Below are 19,393 nucleotides of genomic sequence, written 5' to 3'. Positions count from 1 at the left end.
GGTCGCCTATGTAATTTCATTACTGACTGGGGCTGCATTGGACTGGGTTTCCCCTCTTTGGGAACGGGCTGATCTGTTAGTTTCTAGATACGAAGACTTTGTGACAGCCTTCAAACGGATTTTTGATGAGCCCGGCAGATCGGTTTCTGCTTCCTCCGACTTACTCCATGTCCGCCAAGGTACTCGCTCGGTGGGACAGTACGTGGTGCAGTTTCAGACCACTGCATCAGAACTTAGATGGAACGGAGAAGCACTCAAAGCAGCCTTCCTCCATGGGTTGTCCGAAAGGATGAAAGACGAATTAGCATCCAGGGATTTACGTCTTTTTCTGAGATTATTTCCCTCTGCATAAGGATTGATTTACGCCATAGGGAGCGGTGGGGTAATAGAGGTCATGGGGATCGCCCTCGAGATCGTCCGGCCTCAGGAAGTCAATCCTATTCCCCCCACCTCCAGGGGTGAGGAACCTATGCAGATCAACAGAACCAGGCTAACCACGGCCGAACGCAATCGGCGCTTTCAAAATAAATTGTGTCTTTATTGCGCTGCCCCTGAGCACATGTTAAAGAATTGTCCCCTGCTGGCGGGAAATGCGAGACCCTAGTTGATGTCGGGAGCATTTTTAAGCACTCCCAATTAACTGACAGTTTATTGCCTGTATTTCTTTCCCACCAGTTTGGGACAAGGGATGTTAAAGCCCTTATAGATTCCGGTGCTGCGGGAAATTTTATTTCCAAATCTTTAATCCAGTCCCTTGGTATTTCGGTGGTACCTTTACCTGACAAACTACTGCTCTCCGGTGTAGATGGTAAAACCGTGCTAGGTGAATCCATATCCTTGAAATCCCAGCCCGTGACTCTCAGGGTTGGTTGCCTGCACCAAGAGAACATTGAATTCCTCATACTTCCTGTGGCCGGAGGCCAGCCACACAGGGGTAATGGCTGCCACGACACTGAAGGGGTTAACCCCTGTGCTGCGGCGCCATTTTTAAATGGACAAAGGGCCGCTAGGCTCCATGTTAAAATGTATTACCGGCACTAGGCGCCGGGTGTGTGGGGGGACTGTCTGAAGCACTGCATGCTGCCGGAGTTGAGCTCCGGCCGAGCGGCGATGGCAGGTTTAACCCCTGGTGCGCAGAGCTGAGAGAGGGCAGTATGGAGCGCTCGCAGCCAGAGTTCTGTGCTGCGGCGCTCAGCAGGATTAACCCCTGGTGGAGCCCCAGCAGTCCAGGACTGCAGGAATAAGGGAGCCTAGCGCTGAGCGCTGGGCACAGTATAAATAGCACAGATGTACATGTGGTTATAACACAAAATGTATATAAAATGTATGTGCAGCATTGAGCCAGAACAGGAGGTCTTGGGCTGATGCTGGGCACAGGCACAAATGGTGAATGTATTTAAAGTGTTTAAATGTATAATTTAAGTAAAGTGCACTTAACTGTGATGCTCTGGACAGCCAGGGGATCCAGAGTCCTCCGTGGGCTGCTGGAACCCCCAGCCCCTTCCAGAGGAAATAAAATGTTCCCCTATGCAGCCTCATGCCTGGAGGTGGTATGAGGGGGTGCATAGGGAGCTGGCTAAGGCAGCCAGCTAACCATTTCAGGGAGCTTCAAAATAGCTTCCCTTCCATGGCCAGGAAAGCGTGCCTGGGGACCCTGCTTTCCCACCTCTGGAGCTCAGATTCAGGCAAAGGTGGCTGGGCTGGTCCCTTAGCAGATTCCTGGAAGTATGGTTTTTTTGGGAATACCTCCCCCGGCCCTAGACGAGCTGACTCCTGGGTGGTGACCAAAACACCAGGTAGTCTCAGGCTCAGGGGAGTGACCACTCCCCACTGTCCATAAGGGACAATATTAAATGTGCATGTGGCTAGCACATGCACAGGTCATGCACTTAAGGTGATTGGTTGGAAACCACAGGGCAGACTTACTCCCTGTGGAAGTGTGTGTTAGAATGACATAAAAAGAGGGACTGTGAGCCCTGTATGTGTACAACCCTGTAACTTCTATGAGGAGAAGAGCTGCTGATAAGATTCCTGTATGTGGTACATCTTTGGAAATCCTTTGTGGAGAATTGCTGTTTGATTTCTGTGTGATATTCCCCATCAGGCGGAAGGGAGGGTCTTCTTTAAGACATTGAGCAAATAAACACCGTTTGCCTTTACCAATTGCCTCAATCTTGCGACCAACAGAATTGCGCAAGAACGCTATTCCATTCTCCTGCTGTTCTGGGTAAGAGCTCCGTGTCTCCAAGTTCAAGCTCTCTGCCAGCTACCGTGCAGACCTGGTCCATTGCGAGGGATCAGGTGCGAACAGCCGACACCAAACAGGAGGTGTGTCTGCAGTTAATCAAATGCATACGCAGCAGAAGCGGTTCCAGGTTCCAAGGCAGGAGCCTGAGTGTACCTAATAAGCGGTTCCAAACGCCGATGGTAGAGTTTGGTGGTGGCAGCATGTTACACGCCCACGGCGCAGTGGGCGGAGTCAGTGACAGGTGGTCACTGACGGTGAGTGGGAGTCCAAAAGCGCTAACCCGTGACCAGGGACGGCCTAGGCGAAAGGCGTCCGGTCACACTTCCTAACTCTGCTTACGAGCTAGTTCTGGGTTTACCTTGGTTAAGGAAGCATAATCCTACCTTTGATTGGTCTAATATGCAAATTGTATCATGGGGACCAAACTGTTTCCATAGGTGCCTAACCCAAGTACTTCCTGTACGTACCCACTCTGTGCACCCCAGTACAGGTGCAAAGTTCCCCCCGACCGACAAGCCAAAAGATCCTTCTGTCTCCAGTCTACCACAAGCATATCAAGATTTTGCCGATGTCTTCTGCGAGCAGGCTGCTGATCAACTCCCTCCTCATCGGTCGTGGGATTGTGGAATAGAACTTCTCCCGTGGAAGATCCCCCCTCGGGGCCGGACCTATCCTTTGTCAGTTCCAGAAACAGCCGCCATGGCAACTTACATTAAGGAAAATCTAGCCAAAGGGTTCATACGGCCTTCCAGGGTTCTTTTTTGTGAGCAAGAAGGATGGAGGCCTCCGGCCCTGTATAGATTACCGTGGCCTCAACCAAATTACCGTAAAAAATCGGTATCCTTTACCTTTAATTCCTGAGCTTTTCGACAAGGTCCGTGGAGCTAAAGTGTTCTCTAAACTAGATCTTCGTGGGGCATACAATTTGATACAAATCAAAGCTGGGGATGAGTGGAAGACCGCCTTCAATACCAGAGATGGTCATTTCGAATATCTAGTGATGCCTTTTGGACTCTGCAATGCGCCGGCTATATTCCAAGGCTATGTAAATGAGATCTTTCAGGACATTCTCTACAGCTTTGTCATCGTCTATTTAGATGATATTCTAATCTTTTCTAAGGATCTCCAAACTCACCGCCAACATGTTCGAGAAGTTCTAGCTCGCCTTCGAAAACACCACCTTTATGGAAAGTTATCCAAGTGCCTCTTTGAACAAACCATAGTTCCTTTCCTAGGACATATAATTTCTGGGGAAACCATTCAGGTGGATCCAGAGAAACTGAAAGCGATCTCTGAATGGCCATTACCAAAATCTTTAAAAGCTACCCAACGTTTTTTGGGATTTTCAAATTATTATAGGCGATTCATACCGAATTTTTCCACTGTGGTGTCTCCAGTGGCCGGACTCAGCCATACAGGCCTTCCAGAGATTGAAAGAGGCATTCTCTACTGCCCCTATCCCTTGCCAACCCCAACTGGATAAACCATTTTTTGTGGAAGTGGATGCCTCTTCGGTGGGTGTAGGGGCGGTATTATCCCAAATTTCCAGTGACTGGAAGAATCATCCATGTGGATACTTCTCTCATAAATTTTCCTCTGCAGAGAAAAACTATGCGATTGGAGATCAAGAACTCCTGGCTATGCGTCTGGCGTTAATGGAGTGGCGTCATCTTCTGGAAGGGGCCAAGTTTCCAGTTACCATTATTACTGACCATAAAAACTTAATTTATCTTCAGACGGCTCATCGCTTAAACGCCAGGCAGGCCCGCTGGTCCTTGTTCTTCTCAAGGTTTAACATTAAGCTTCAATTTCGCCCCGGTAATTTGAACAAAAAAGCAGATGCTCTCTCCCGGTATTTTCTACTCGACACAAAGGAAGAAGATCATCTAAGATCTCGCCCAATCCTGGATCCTATGGGCTTCGCTTCAACTCAAATAATGACTCCGCCTCCGGGGAAAATTTTTGTGACTCCCGAATTACGGAAAAAGTTGTTAACCTGGGCTCATAGTTCTCTATTTGCTGGGCATTCTGGTATTTTCAAAACATACAAGTTTCTTCAGCGTTCTTATTGGTGGCCCTCGATGAGAAAAGATGTTCAAGAATTTATTTTGTCATGTGTAAAATGCTCACAGCATAAAGTTTCTCGCAAAAAAAGTGCAGGTCTTCTATGCCCGTTACCCGTTCCTACTATTCCTTGGACCCATATATCCATGGATTTTATCTCTGAGCTTCCACGCTCCAAAGGACATAACACCATATGGGCAGTGGTGGATCGTTTTTCAAAAATGGCGCATTTTATACCATTAGTAGGCCTGCCATCTGCTCCCCATTTGGCAAAAATTTTTGTTAGAGATTTTTAGGTTACACGGTCTTCCTAGAGAGGTTGTTTCTGACCGAGGAGTCCAATTCGTAGCCAAGTTTTGGAGGGCCTTATGCAGTGCTTGTGGAACCAAATTAAAATTCTCATCAGCTTACCACCCACAAACTAACGGGCAAACCGAGAGGGTTAATCAGGAACTGGAGACCTTTATAAGACTTTTTGTGTCCTCTTCACAGGACGATTGGGTGGACTTACTACCTTGGGCCGAGTTTTCACATTATTTCAAATACCACACTTCCTCCAATTCCACACCTTTTTATACTGTGTTTGGTAAACATCCCCGGATTCCAGATTTCCAACATTTACCTTTGGTGGAGGTCCCTGCAGTTACTGACGTTGTAGAATCTTTTTCAGCCATTTGTAAGAAGATACATGCCTCGTTGAAACAATCATCCAAGAATTATAAAAGATTCGCTGACAGACGACGGGTCGCGGTTCCTCTGCTGAGAGTTGGAGATAAAGTCTGGGTATCTACTAGGAACATCCGACTGAAAGTTCCCAGTATGAAGCTGGCCCCACGCTTCATTGGTCCGTACCGCATTCACAGAGTGATCAACCCTGTTGCGTATAAATTGGAACTCCCACCTCAATTGAAGGTATCTAATACCTTTCATATTTCTCTATTGCGACCTTTGGTGTTAAATCGGTTCCAAACCACCTCTCCTAAATTACCTCAAGTACAAACTTCTCAAGGTACAGAATTAGAAGTAGGTAAGATTCTGGATTCTCGGTTCAGATCCAACATTCTCCAATACCTCATTGATTGGAAGGGTTATGGTCCTGAGGAGAGGGCCTGGATCAGAGCCACAGATGTTCATGCACCTCAATTAATTCGAGCCTTCCACATCAAACTTCCTGGTAAGCCTGGTGGGTGTCCGGTGTCCACCCTGAAAGGGGGGGGTACTGTCAGAGTTCAGCCGGGGATCGGCCGTTCCTTACTGTCCCGCCGGCTTCCTCTGACTTCCCGGGCAGTCGGCGGCTGGCGCGGCGACGTGGGAGGAGCTGAGCATTCACCCTGTAGCTGTGGTGTCAGGCGACCCGGTGAGCGGGGATCGCAGTTTCCATCATGGGCGCCACCATGACACTTTCCCTATGTCAGTACTTCCTTCCCTGAGTGGCCCGGCTGGTCAGCTGATGCTGTGGGCCTATCAGCAGGCTTCCAGGGGTATATATCCAGCTCCTGTGCTCCAGGTAGTTGCCTGAACAATCATTGTCGCCACTAGTGTAACTAGAGGAGTCTCGTTTCAGGTTCCCGTGCTTCCAGTGTGTTTCTTCCAGAGCTTCTGAGCTATCTCATCACAGTGCCTCTACTATCAGCAGCCTGTGTGAAAGCTAACCTCCATCTCTCCACAGTGCCTTTACTAATCAACAGCCTGTGTGCAAGTTTAACCTCCATCTCTCCACAGTGCCTTTACTAATCAACAGCCTGTGTGCAAGTTTAACCTCCATCTCTCCACAGTGCCTTTACTATCAATAGCCTGTGTGAAAGCTAACCTCCATCTCTCCACAGTGCCTTTACTATCAACAGCCTGTGTGAAAGCTAACCTCCATCTCTCCACAGTGCCTTTACTAATCAACAGCTTATGTGCAAGTTAACCTCCATCTCACCACAGTGCTTTTCCCATCACAGCCTGTGTGCAAGTTAACCCTTCATCTCACCGCAGTGCTTTTACCATCACAGCCTGTGTGCAAGTTAACCCTTCATCTCATCACAGAGCCTTTACCATCACAGCCTGTTTGCAGGTTAACCCTTCATCTCATCGCAGTGCTTTCACCATCACAGCCTGTGTGCAGGTTAACCCTTCGTTTCATCGCAGAGCTTTTACCATCACAGCCTGTTTGCAAGTTTACCCTTCATCTCATCACAGTGCTTTCACCATCACAGCCTGTGTGCAGGTTAACCCTTCGTCTCATTGCACCCTAGTGCATGATCTCCGGCCGGCAATCCGTTATATACTTCGTGGGATATCCAGCTGTTACCTCAGCCTACCAATAAATCTCCACACCTCTCTAGCCAGCACCTCAAGTGCCTTTCTCCAGCCAGGAGTTCTATCCCACTCCCCACGTGCCTATTCCAGGCATTACCCTTGGGCCACGGGTGTTTTTGATTCTCTTTTCCCTGCAGGCCTTGGTCACCAAGTCAAAGGACCGCAACCTGCTTACAGGGAGCCGCACAAGCCCATATCCCGCTTGGAGGGGTCACTGGTGAACACCTCCTTGTGAGTTAGACTCCGCACCATTGACTAGGTCTAGCCAACGACCAAGACTTGTGGATGCGGAGATCATACGTCCAGGCCCCTCGCCTTCGCCTCCTCTCGCAGCCTCAGACCTCGGCTTTCAAAAACCCGCCTCCCAGCGTGACATTCGGATAACGGGAACTGGTTGAGATTCTCTGTGTAGCCAGTAGAATAGCTGCCACAGGTGTAGATCACTTGCAGGAGTCCGTGTAGCAGGAAGGAACAAAACTGCACAACAGGATACAGGTTAGCAATAGGCACTCTGCATAGCTCACTCAATATGGACTGAGGTTAGACATTGTACTGGCAATTAGGTAGAGTCAGTAGCTGGGATATATACCTCTGGGTTACCTGGGATAGGCTGAGCAGAGACAGGTGGTACAGAGAGGCTCATGCTATCACTCGATTGGCCGCTACAGTCAGGTGATCGGGACTTGTCACTGCAGTACTCTGTAGCAGGCTTAGATCTTGCTTGAGGCCTAGCAGGCCGAGAAACACTGAAGCCTGTGCATCTGGGATGTGATAGAGAATGCTGGCAGGATCGGTAAGTGACCCGGCAGGCAGGGGAAACAGACCCGGCTTTTGTCAATCTACAGGTGTTGCTAATTATTCCTCAGGATAGCATGAAAACATGCACTGTTTGGGTTCCATGAGGACCCATTTTGAGAAACACTGCCATATACAGAGATAAAGGGGGCTGTTCATTACCCGTTATCGGCCTTTTACATCTTAAGATGGCGTTGATACCCAGGGCCGATATGAAGGAGGTCCGGGGTTGCGAAGAGGGATCCAAGTTTCCCTCTGCCTCCACCAAACTGTGTACATGTGTGATCTCAGGTCAGACATGTGCAGCCGGCCAGCATGGCACCGGTAAGTAGCACTTCTACCAGGGCTATACTGCATACTCAAATGCTGCCCCCAATTATGAATAGGCTCCATAGGCAGAGGGAAAAACACTATTCAGTTGCTGAAACCTGTGACATTACCGTGCGTGTATTAGCGATAAATTCTATCACATAATTAAGTATACAGAGGAGACACCCCAGAACTTAGGGGGAGCATGAGAAATGCACCCGCTGTCACTTATTCTATTGTTTTTATTTTTTAACTGTTTTTATTGAAAAGATTTGTAGCGCACAGAAAAAACATATAACCTGAACTATAAGGCCATGTAAGCTAGTATTATGGAGCTAAAGTCATCATTTATCTCATATTTTACTAAAAAAAAAAAATCAAGGAAATAATAATCATTTGGGTCAGTGTTGTGCCCTGTCACAGTGACTGGCAGGAAAGTGGCATTTTGTCATCGCAGCTTCAGTGCGGCATTAACGGATGAATGAAAATATCTGCTTTTTATTCCTCCCACATTCCAAAAATATACTGATAGGTTAATTGGCTCCCCCCAAAAAAATTAACCCTAGTGTGTATGTGTGTGCGTGTACATGTGATAGGGAATATACGAGATTGTAGATTGTAAGCTCCACTGGGGCAGAGACAGTTGTGAATGGACAAATACTATATAATAACTGGTAATAAATAAATATATATATAATATATTAAAGGCTTGTTCTGGCTTTTTTTGTTATTTGAGTTCTAGCTGCAGAAGCTTCCAATTCCAGACATTCGTCAGGCCCCGCACATGTGCACTAGGGCTGAATGAGGGGTCCCAGAGGTGTACAGGGACCCTTATTGCTGTAGCTATGTCTCGTCATTGCAGCAGAGTGATAATAAACCAATGTGCCGGAATCTTATCGTGATACATTAATAATAATAATGTATATTGTACATTACAAACCGAAAAGCAACTGCTCGCTACAAATGCCCGCCACTGTGACCTCCATCAGGGTGCCTTATTGCCTGACAATCCTCATCTGTTAATGCAAATTCTGGATTTATTTGTTATATAACATTTTAATTTTCCATTCCAAGACTTTTGCCCAGTTACAGTTGTTGCATTCGTGTCAAAAATAATGTTGACGTGAGATTTACATCATGGGGTACGCTGGACGCATCTGAGTTGGAGTGACCGCAAGTTCCATTAACCACAAGGGGTCTCCTGCGCAAACAGATCCTAAGTGGCTGAGCGGCTGAGGGGAAATGCTGACAGTTCAGGTCATAGGTATTACGCGCTGTTCGTAACAAATAGATTTCTTGGAATTTTATTTCGTGTGAACGTATTTTCATAGATACATTGTAGGCACTTAATATGTGCAATGAAAACGCCAACCATGGCGTACTATAGGAGGAGGCACGAAAAATGCGGTGCCACTTGGACAAACGGGAGAAGTGTCCCAATGTTCTTGGATCAATCCCTTGTTTTAGTTAAGATATATCCCTAAGTTTTTGTACTAGCCAACTTCGGGGGGAGGGTAACGGGCTACAGATTTTGCGATGACTGGAAATAACTGACGCTCTCCAATATTATTTGGAGGGTGAAGCAAAGCTGCGGGCGACGCGAGGTGGGCTTACATTCCATACTGGAATGTATGGGAAAAAAAAGAAAAGTAATCACTAAAAGTTAGTGTGACCCCCCCCCTTTCTACAATAGGTCCTCGCTATTCCGTGTGACGTGCGGTCCCATCTGCTTTGAGATAGCATCGGACCCTCCATGGTCACCTTTATTCCTATAGTGATAAATTAGTGATAAAAGAGGAAAAAATATTCCTACCAGGAAAAAACAAATCCCAAGCGTAATAGTAATCTGTTCCATTGGGATGTAGTTATGATCCCAGCGGTCGGGATGCCGACACTCACCATTCCGGCGGCAGAATCCCAACACCAGTCAGAATCCCCGGGCCAGCATACCAACCACTGACATACCGATGGTAAGTATTGGAGTTAGGGTTAGGAGTTAAGTTTAGGCACTAGGGGGAGGGTTAGATTTAGGCTTCGGGGGGGAGGGTTAGGTATAGGCTGCGGTGGTAGAGGGTTAGGTCTAGGCTGTGGGGGGTAGAGGGTTAAGTATAGGCTGCGGGGGGTAGAGGGTTAAGTATAGGCTGCGGGGGTAGAGGGTTAGGTCTAGGCTGCGGGGGTAGAGGGTTAGGTCTAGGCTGCGGTGGTAGAGGGTTAGGTCTAGGCTGCGGGGGTAGAGGGTTAGGTCTAGGCTGCGGGGGTAGAGGGTTAGGTCTAGGCTGCGGGGGTAGAGGGTTAGGTCTAGGCTGCGGTGGGGGGAGGGTTAGGTCTAGGCTGCGGGGGGGAGGGTTAGGTCTAGGCTGCGTGGGGGAGGGTTAGGTCTAGGCTGCAGGGGGAGGGTTAGGTCTAGGCTGCGGGGGGAGGGTTAGGTCTAGGCTGCGGGGGGGGAGGGTTAGGTATAGGCTGCGGGGGTAGAGGGTTAAGTATAGGCTGCGGGGGTAGAGGGTTAGGTCTAGGCTGCGGGGGGGGAGGGTTAGATATAGGCTGCGGGGGTAGAGGGTTAGGTATAGGGTGCGGGGAGGGAGGGTTAGGTATAGGCTGCTGGGAGGGAGGGTTAGGTATAGGCTCTCGGTGGTAGAGGGTTAGATATAGGCTGCGGGGGTAGAGGGTTAGGTATAGGGTGCGGGGAGGGAGGGTTAGGTATAGGCTGCTGGGAGGGAGGGTTAGGTATAGGCTCTCGGTGGTAGAGGGTTAGATATAGGCTGCGGGGGTAGAGGGTTAGGTATAGGCTGCGCGGAGGGAGGGTTAGGTATAGGCTGCGGGGAGGGAGGGTTAGGTATAGGCTGCGGGGAGGGAGGGTTAGGTATAGGCTGCGGGGAGGGAGAGTTAGGTATAGGCTGCGGGGGTAGGGGGTTAGGTATAGGCTGCGGGGGTTGGGGGTTAGGTATGGGCTGCGTTGGTAGAGTGTAAGGTATAGGCTGCGGGGGTAGAGAGTTAGGTATAGGCTTCGGGGGTAGAGGGTTAGGTATAGGCTCTCGGATGTAGAGGGTTAGGTATAGGCTGCGGGGGTAGAGGGTTAGGTATAGGCTGCGGGGGTAGAGGGTTAGGTATAGGCTGCGGGGGTAGAGGGTGAGGTCTAGGCTGCGGGGGTAGAGGGTGAGGTCTAGGCTGCGGGGGTAGAGGGTGAGGTCTAGGCTGCGGGGGTAGAGGGTGAGGTCTAGGCTGCGGGGGTAGAGGGTGAGGTCTAGGCTGCGGGGGTAGAGGGTTAGGTATAGGGTGCGAGGGTAGAGGGTTAGGTATAGGGTGCGGGTAAGGAAGGTTAGGTATAGGGTAGGGAAGGTTAGGTATAGGGTGTGGGTAGGGAAGGTTAGCCTACTTACCGGTAGGTGTCGGCATTGCAACCCAGTTGGGATGCCGTCTTCGGGATTCTGAGCAGCGGGATCCTAAATGCCAGCATCCCGTACACAACCCGTGTTATCGTGCCTGGCTTCATCCAACATAGTTCATGGGATATGGAGAACAAATGTATTCTTCTCTTGTGCTGACATGGAAAAATAGGTTAGACTGTGACCAGTACATATAAAGGAGAGACTACTACAGTGACAACTTACTGTCCAGTACAGCTTCTCAAGCAATACATAGCCTGCAGCTGTTGTCATACTCCAACAGTAATGCACAAAGGCCCATATAGTCATTGTGACATCAAGGGACCAATCCATACCGTGCATTGCTGCACATGAACGCTGTCAGTCACTGTATAACTGTGTAGATAGAGAAGCACCTCCCTCCCCCGGCTATCAGAATGTCTGTCCGCTCATCCTAGAATATGACGCGTCTACAGCCTCAGTAATAATTCATGTGCTTAATACAATGGCCCTCATTCAGACCCACTCGCAAGCGGGCGCACGTACTTTAGGCGTACGTACAAAATTATTTAAATTCAATGGCTCGCTCGTATTTTCTTTCGCATCTAAAATTCCTCCCTAAACTCAGGCGACTCCTCCTCTAACTAACGAGCGTACTGTTGGTAACGTGCGGCTCTGAATGAGGGCCAATGTTTGAAAAAGAGACTGTTGTGCTGTATATTGGCATCTGTAATTCTTAAACAGAGACCGCAATGAGCCTAAGGGCGTACACCGCTATCTTCCACAGTCAGCTGATAACACAGAGGACAGGCATTGCCCTACCAGCCCCTGTGTATGAGCCCCAACACAGACTACTTTCAGTAACAACTGTTCCTATAGGTTATAAAAGCAATGCAGTGATTGTCCGGTAGGACTGGCTCTGAATGTGTTGATGAATCAGACTACAGGTGTAGGTGCGATATACTGACTGATCGGATTGTTTTGTTGCGGCAGATTTACGGTATACAACAATAGGCGAATCCAGTACAACAAAGGATTGTAAAATGATTTATTTTAAATGACAGCTCATTGACCCGATCATTTCAGAGACGTGCCGAACAGACATAATGGAGAATGAATGAATCGCTATATTCGATAGTTAATGGTAGGGCTGTAACTAGGAGTGTGCGAGCGTTGGCGATGCGCAGGGCTTTGTCGCTGCCCCACGGTCCCTGCATCCGGCTAGCAGGTTGCCTGGAACGCTCCAGACATGCACCCTGCAACCTTTACAGCACCCCGGATGCACCCGCAGTGCTGCTGTACTTCTGGTCGCTTAAGACCCCGCCCCCTCAGCATCACGTCATGCGTTCAGGGGGCGTGGCCAGCACCGAGTGCCGTAAAGCCCTGTTACGGTGCTGGTTATAATTTTGTAGTCTACACACTAAAAAATATGCAGAAAACATGCTAAGAATAATCAACTTAAGCTGGGTACTCACTATACAATATATTCCGCCGCGGATTGGAATGATATATCGTATAGATTGTGCGGTGTGTACACCTGATTGCACGTGCACGATGGTCACACCACATTGTCCCTCATTCAGAGGCGCTCGCAAAATGCGAGCGGTCGCTCTGAATGAGGGCGGCCGCTTTGCTTTTGAAGTGCGGCCTCCTGGTCGATAGCTAAGCTGTAGGTTACCACCCACAGCTTTAGCGACCGACCAGGTTGATGGTCGCGATGGTCAAGGCCATCGCGACCATCGGGGCTTGCGACGAGACCCTAAGGGTGGGTCTCGGCAACCGCAAGCCCCAGGGAGCTTCCTGCTGTAATCAAGCAGGAAACTCCCCACTGACATCACTGTTGATGTCAGTGTGGCCGCCCAAAAAAACGGCAGGCGATCCTTAAGGAACTTAAGGAGTGTGTTAGTGATCTCTGCTCCAGCACGCAGTGAGTGTGTTAGTGATCTCTGCTCCAGCACGCAGTGAGTGTGTTAGTGATCTCTGCTCCAGCACTCAGGCCCTCATTCAGAGGCGGTCGGAGGATGCAAGCGGTCGCTCAGAAACTGGGCGGCCGCTTGCATCCTGACTGGCCGCCTCTGTTTCGGTCGTTAGGCTGTGGGTTAACACCCACAGCTCTAACGACCGCTAGGGTGATGGTTGCGATGGTCATTGACCATCGCTACCATCGGGGCTTACGACGAGACCCTAGGGTATGGTCTCACTTGTCGTAAGCCCCGGAGAGCTTCTGGCTCTGTCAGAGCCGGAAGCTCTCCACTGACATCACTAGTGATGTCACTGGGGCCTCCCCCAAACGGCAGGCGTTCCCATGGGAACGCCTCCGTTTGGGCTGCCACCCCCCCGGCCCGCCTTCCAAACGGGGCGAGCTGTCAATCAACATCGACAGTTCGCCCCCTTTGGAAAGAGACCCGCTATGACCGGCGCTGTCGGTCATAGCGGGTCTTAGGCATGCGCACGAAGGAGCCGGCTCCCTCGTGTGCATGCGCACTAGACAAACATCGAGGCGGCCGTGCGGTCTGAAGCCGGCCCCACTGACATCACTAGTGATGTCAGTGGGAGTGATTTTGGCTCTGATAAAGCCAAAATCACTCCAGGGCTTGTGGTCACCGAGACCCTACCGCAGGGTCTCATCGCAAGCCCGATGGTCATCATGGACGCTCGCATAAGCTGTGGGTGGTCACCCACAGCTATGCGAGCGTCCAGGAGGCCGTTCCATTTTCATGGAGGAGGGCCCTGATTCAGAGCGAGCGCTCTGGTCAGAGCGTTTGGCTCTGAATCAGGCCCTCTGCTCCAGCACTCAGTGAGTGTGTTAGTGATCTCTGCTCCAGCAATCAGTGAGTGTGTTAGTGATTTCCGCTCCAGCACTCAGTGAGTGTGTTAGTGATCTCCGCTCCAGCACTCAGTGAGTGTTAGTGATCTCCGCTCCAGCACTCAGTGAGCGTGTTAGTGATCTCCGCTCCAGCACTCAGTGAGTGTGTTAGTGATCTCTGCTCCAGCACTCAGTGTGTTAGTGATCTCTGCTCCAGCACTCAGTGAGTGTGTTAGTGATCTCTGCTCCAGCACTCAGTGTGTTAGTGATCTCCGCTCCAGCACTCAGTGAGTGTTAGTGATCTCCGCTCCAGCACTCAGTGAGTGTTAGTGATCTCCGCTCCAGCACTCAGTGAGCGTGTTAGTGATCTCCGCTCCAGCACTCAGTGAGCGTGTTAGTGATCTCCGCTCCAGCACTCAGTGAGCGTGTTAGTGATCTCCGCTCCAGCACTCAGTGAGCGTGTTAGTGATCTCCGCTCCAGCACTCAGTGAGCGTGTTAGTGATCTCCGCTCCAGCACTCAATGAGCGTGTTAGTGATCTCTGCTCCAGCACTCAGTGAGTGTGTTAGTGATCTCCGCTCCAGCATTCAGTGAGTGTTAGTGATCTTTGCTCCAGCACTCAGTGAGTGTTAGTGATCTCCGCTCCAGCACTCAGTGAGCGTGTTAGTGATCTCCGCTCCAGCACTCAGTGAGCGTGTTAGTGATCTCCGCTCCTGCACTCAGTGAGTGTTAGTGATCTCTGCTCCAGGACTCAATGAGTGTGTTAGTGATCTCTGCTCCAGCACTCAGTGTGTTAGTGATCTCTGCTCCAGCACTCAGTGTGTTAGTGATCTCCGCTCCAGCACTCAGTGAGCGTGTTAGTGATTTCTGCTCCAGCACTCAGTGAGCGTGTTAGTGATCTCTGCTCCAGCACTCAATGAGCGTGTTAGTGATCTCTGCTCCAGCACTCAGTGAGTGTGTTAGTGATCTCCGCTCCAGCATTCAGTGAGTGTTAGTGATCTTTGCTCCAGCACTCAGTGAGTGTTAGTGATCTCCGCTCCAGCACTCAGTGAGCGTGTTAGTGATCTCCGCTCCAGCACTCAGTGAGCGTGTTAGTGATCTCCGCTCCTGCACTCAGTGAGTGTTAGTGATCTCTGCTCCAGCACTCAATGAGTGTGTTAGTGAACTCTACTCCAGCACTCAGTGTGTTAGTGATCTCTGCTCCAGCACTCAGTGTGTTAGTGATCTCTGCTCCAGCACTCAGTGTGTTAGTGATCTCCGCTCCAGCACTCAGTGAGTGTGTTAGTGATCTCCGCTCCAGCACTCAGTGAGCGTGTTAGTGATCTCTGCTCCAGCACTCAGTGAGTGTGTTAGTGATCTCCGCTCCAGCATTCAGTGAGTGTTAGTGACCTCTGCTCCAGCACTCAGTGAGTGTGTTAGTGATCTCCGCTCCAGCACTCAGTGAGTGTTAGTGATCTTTGCTCCAGCACTCAGTGAGTGTTAGTGATCTTTGCTCCAGCACTCAGTGAGCGTGTTAGTGATCTCTGCTCCAGCACTCAGTTAGTGATCTGTGCTCCAGCACTCAGTGAGTGTGTTAGTGATCTCCGCTCCAGCACTCAGTGAGTGTGTTAGTGATCTCCGCTCCAGCACTCAGTGACTGTGTTAGTGACCTCTGCTCCAGCACTCAGTGAGTGTGTTAGTGATCTCCGCTCCAGCACTCAGTGAGTGTTAGTGATCTTTGCTCCAGCACTCAGTGAGTGTTAGTGATCTTCGCTCCAGCACTCAGTGAGCGTGTTAGTGATCTCTGCTCCAGCACTCAGTGAGCGTGTTAGTGATCTCTGCTCCAGCACTCAGTGAGTGTGTTAGTGATCTCCGCTCCAGCACTCAGTGAGTGTTAGTGATCTCTGCTCCAGCACTCAGTGAGTGTGTTAGTGATCTCTGCTCCAGCACTCAATGAGTGTGTTAGTGATCTCTGCTCCAGCACTCAGTGTGTTAGTGATCTCCGCTCCAGCACTCAGTGTGTTAGTGATCTCCGCTCCAGCACTCAGTGAGCGTGTTAGTGATCTCCGCTCCAGCACTCAGTGAGCGTGTTAGTGATCTCCGCTCCAGCACTCAGTGAGCGTGTTAGTGATCTCCGCTCCAGCATCCAGTGAGTGTGTTAGTGATCTCCGCTCCAGCATTCAGTGAGTGTTAGTGATCTTTGCTCCAGCACTCAGTGAGCATGTTAGTGATCTCTGCTCCAGCACTCAGTTAGTGATCTGTGCTCCAGCACTCAGTGAGTGTGTTAGTGATCTCCGCTCCAGCACTCAGTGAGTGTGTTAGTGATCTCCGCTCCAGCACTCAGTGAGTGTGTTAGTGATCTCCGCTCCAGCACTCAGTGAGTGTGTTAGTGATCTCCGCTCCAGCACTCAGTGAGTGTTAGTGATCTCTGCTCCAGCACTCAGTGAGCGTGTTAGTGATCTCTGCTCCAGCACTCAGTGAGTGTGTTAGTGATCTCCGCTCCAGCACTCAGTGAGTGTTAGTGATCTCTGCTCCAGCACTCAGTGAGTGTGTTAGTGATCTCCGCTCCAGCACTCAGTGAGTGTGTTAGTGATCTCTGCTCCAGCACTCAGTGAGTGTTAGTGATCTCTGCTCCAGCACTCAGTGAGCGTGTTAGTGATCTCTGCTCCAGCACTCAGTGAGCGTGTTAGTGATCTCTGCTCCAGCACTCAGTGAGCGTGTTAGTGATCTCTGCTCCAGCACTCAGTGAGTGTGTTAGTGATCTCCGCTCCAGCATTCAGTGAGTGTTAGTGATCTTTGCTCCAGCACTCAGTGAGTGTTAGTGATCTTTGCTCCAGCACTCAGTGAGTGTGTTAGTGATCTCCGCTCCAGCATTCAGTGAGTGTTAGTGATCTCTGCTCCAGCACTCAGTGAGTGTGTTAGTGATCTCCGCTCCAGCACTCAGTGAGTGTTAGTGATCTCTGCTCCAGCACTCAGTGAGTGTGTTAGTGATCTCCGCTCCAGCACTCAGTGAGTGTTAGTGATCTCCGCTCCAGCACTCAGTGAGCGTGTTAGTGATCTCCGCTCCAGCACTCAGTGAGCGTGTTAGTGATCTCTGCTCCTGCACTCAGTGAGTGTGTTAGTGATCTCCGCTCCAGCATTCAGTGAGTGTTAGTGATCTTTGCTCCAGCACTCAGTGAGTGTTAGTGATCTTTGCTCTAGTATGCAGTGTGTATATATGACTGTTATTAGACTGCTGATTGTATACACATACTACATGCATTCCTGGTGTGTACACACGCCTCTCTCTCTGCCCTGTGTGGAGCATGGGAGGTGTCTCTCTGTGTGATGGGTGTTACTGGGGGAGGCATGAGGTGGAGCTGAGCTATACAGAGCCTGTTGTTCAGCTGAGGGTGTTGATATGTCAGCAGCACTCTGTCCTGTAACCCTGTGAGCGCAGCACTCTGTCCTGTAACCCTGTGAGCGCAGCACTCTGTCCTGTAACCCTGTGAGCGCTTGCAGTGGTGTTCCTGGCTGGCAGCTGCATAGGATGACATGCTGAGATGTGCACATTACTGTGATACCAGCCATGGCTCTGACGCACCTTTCTCCCTCACAGAAGAAGCCGGAGAAGGAGAGGGATGAGGAGAGCGAGGATGAGAGTGAGGTGCTGGAGGAGAGTCCCTGCGGACGCTGGCACAAGAGGAAGGAGCAGGTAGGAGAGTGCAGCTAATTATTATTCTCCTCTCTATATGTATGTGCCAGGTTATGGGAGCGATGTGGGTGTGCGTCCAGGTGTGCGCTGTGCTCTGTCCTGGTGACACAGGCAGGAGAACCCTGGTGTAATAATAATAATATTACAGGACAGACCTGTGCACCATACACTATCTTCTATACAGCTGCCTCCCGTGCAGTGACCCAGGCCCGCTCTTATCTCAGCTGACAGACTCTGTGCTGCAGGCTGATATCAGCTAGGACCTGCCCTGTCCCTAAGCCCCATCTCTGACCCCACAATGCAGCATGGACAGACCCCTCTCTATCGGCAGCTTCCATTCATTCTATGACAAAATTGTGTCAGCTAAGGACATTGAGGGCGTAATACAATCACACACACCGTCTGCACCTATCACCTGTCCAAGAGGTGTGAGGTCACTATAATCAGTATGGATAGAGGTGTGAGGTCACTATAATCAGTATGGATACAGGATAGAGGTGTGAGGTCACTATAATCAGTATGGATACAGGATAGAGATGCGAGATCACTATAATCAGTGTGGATACAGGATAGAGATGCGAGATCACTATAATCAGTATGGATACAGGATAGAGGTGTGAGGTCACTATAATCAGTATGGATAGAGGTGTGAGGTCACTATAATCAGTATGGATACAGGATAGAGGTGTGAGATCACTATAATCAGTATGGGTACAGGATAGAGGTGCGAGGTCACTTTCACTATAATCAGTATGGATACAGGATAGAGATGCGAGATCACTATAATCAGTGTGGATACAGGATAGAGATGCGAGATCACTATAATCAGTATGGATACAGGATAGAGGTGCGAGGTCACTATAATCAGTATGGATACAGGATAGAGGTGCGAGGTCACTATAATCAGTATGGATACAGGATAGAGGTGTGAGATCACTTTCACTATAATCAGTATGGATACAGGATAGAGGTGTGAGGTCACTATAATCAGCATGGATACAGGATAGAGGTGTGAGATCACTATAATCAGTATGGATAGAGGTGTGAGGTCACTATAATCAGTATGGATACAGGATAGAGGTGTGAGGTCACTTTCACTATAATCAGTATGGATAGAGGTGTGAGGTCACTATAATCAGTATGGATACAGGATAGAGGTGTGAGGTCACTATAATCAGTATGGATACAGGATAGAGGTGTGAGATCACTATAATCAGTATAGATACAGGATAGAGGTGTGAGATCACTTTCACTATATTCAGTATGGATACAGGATAGAGGTGTGAGATCACTATAATCAGTATGGATACAGGATTGAGGTGCGAGGTCACTATAATCAGTATGGATACAGGATAGAGGTGTGAGATCACTTTCACTATAATCAGTATGGATAGAGGTGCGAGGTCACTGTAATCAGTATGGATACAGGATAGAGGTGTGAGGTTACTATAATCAGTATGGATACAGGATAGAGGTGTGAGGTTACTGTAATCAGTATGGATACAGGATAGAGGTATAAGGTCACTATAATCAGTATGGATAGAGGACAGAGGTGTGAGGTCACTATAATCAGTATGGATACAGGATAGAGGTGTGAGATCACTATAATCAGTATGGATACAGGATAGAGGTGTGAGGTCACTATAATCAGTATGGATACAGGATAGAGGTGTGAGGTCACTATAATCAGTATGGATACAGGATAGAGGTGCGAGGTCATTATAATCAGTATGAATACAGGATAGAGATGCGAGGTCACTATAATCAGTATGGAGACAGGATAGAGGTGCGAGGTCACTATAATCAGTATGGATACAGGATAGATGTGTGAGA

At 49.4% G+C, this 19,393-nt stretch overlaps 1 protein-coding gene across 7 annotated transcripts in view; it reads left to right on the top strand.

The window, feature by feature from the left end:
- The window catches only part of NRBP2 (nuclear receptor binding protein 2), a 220,245-nt gene that overhangs the window by 11,262 nt on the left and 189,590 nt on the right, over positions 1 to 19,393 (top strand). For 5 of the 7 annotated variants that reach the window (XM_088462444.1, XM_088462447.1, XM_088462446.1 and 2 more), the window contains exon 3: positions 17,465 to 17,560. The exons of 1 other annotated variant lie outside the window; for it this stretch is intronic. In XM_088462444.1, coding sequence (XP_088318570.1) covers positions 17,465 to 17,560 — 96 coding nt within the window. Of the gene's footprint in view, positions 1 to 17,229; positions 17,561 to 19,393 lie in introns of those variants that run through there. One more of the 7 variants, XM_088462443.1, reaches the window with a different exon arrangement.

This window comes from Taudactylus pleione, unplaced genomic scaffold, assembly GCF_031769625.1.
Source record: "Taudactylus pleione unplaced genomic scaffold, aTauple2 ptg001240l, whole genome shotgun sequence".
Lineage (NCBI taxonomy): Eukaryota > Metazoa > Chordata > Amphibia > Anura > Myobatrachidae > Taudactylus > Taudactylus pleione.
Note: the sequence above shows the minus strand (reverse complement) of the source record. Positions and strands in the feature narration are given on the sequence as shown.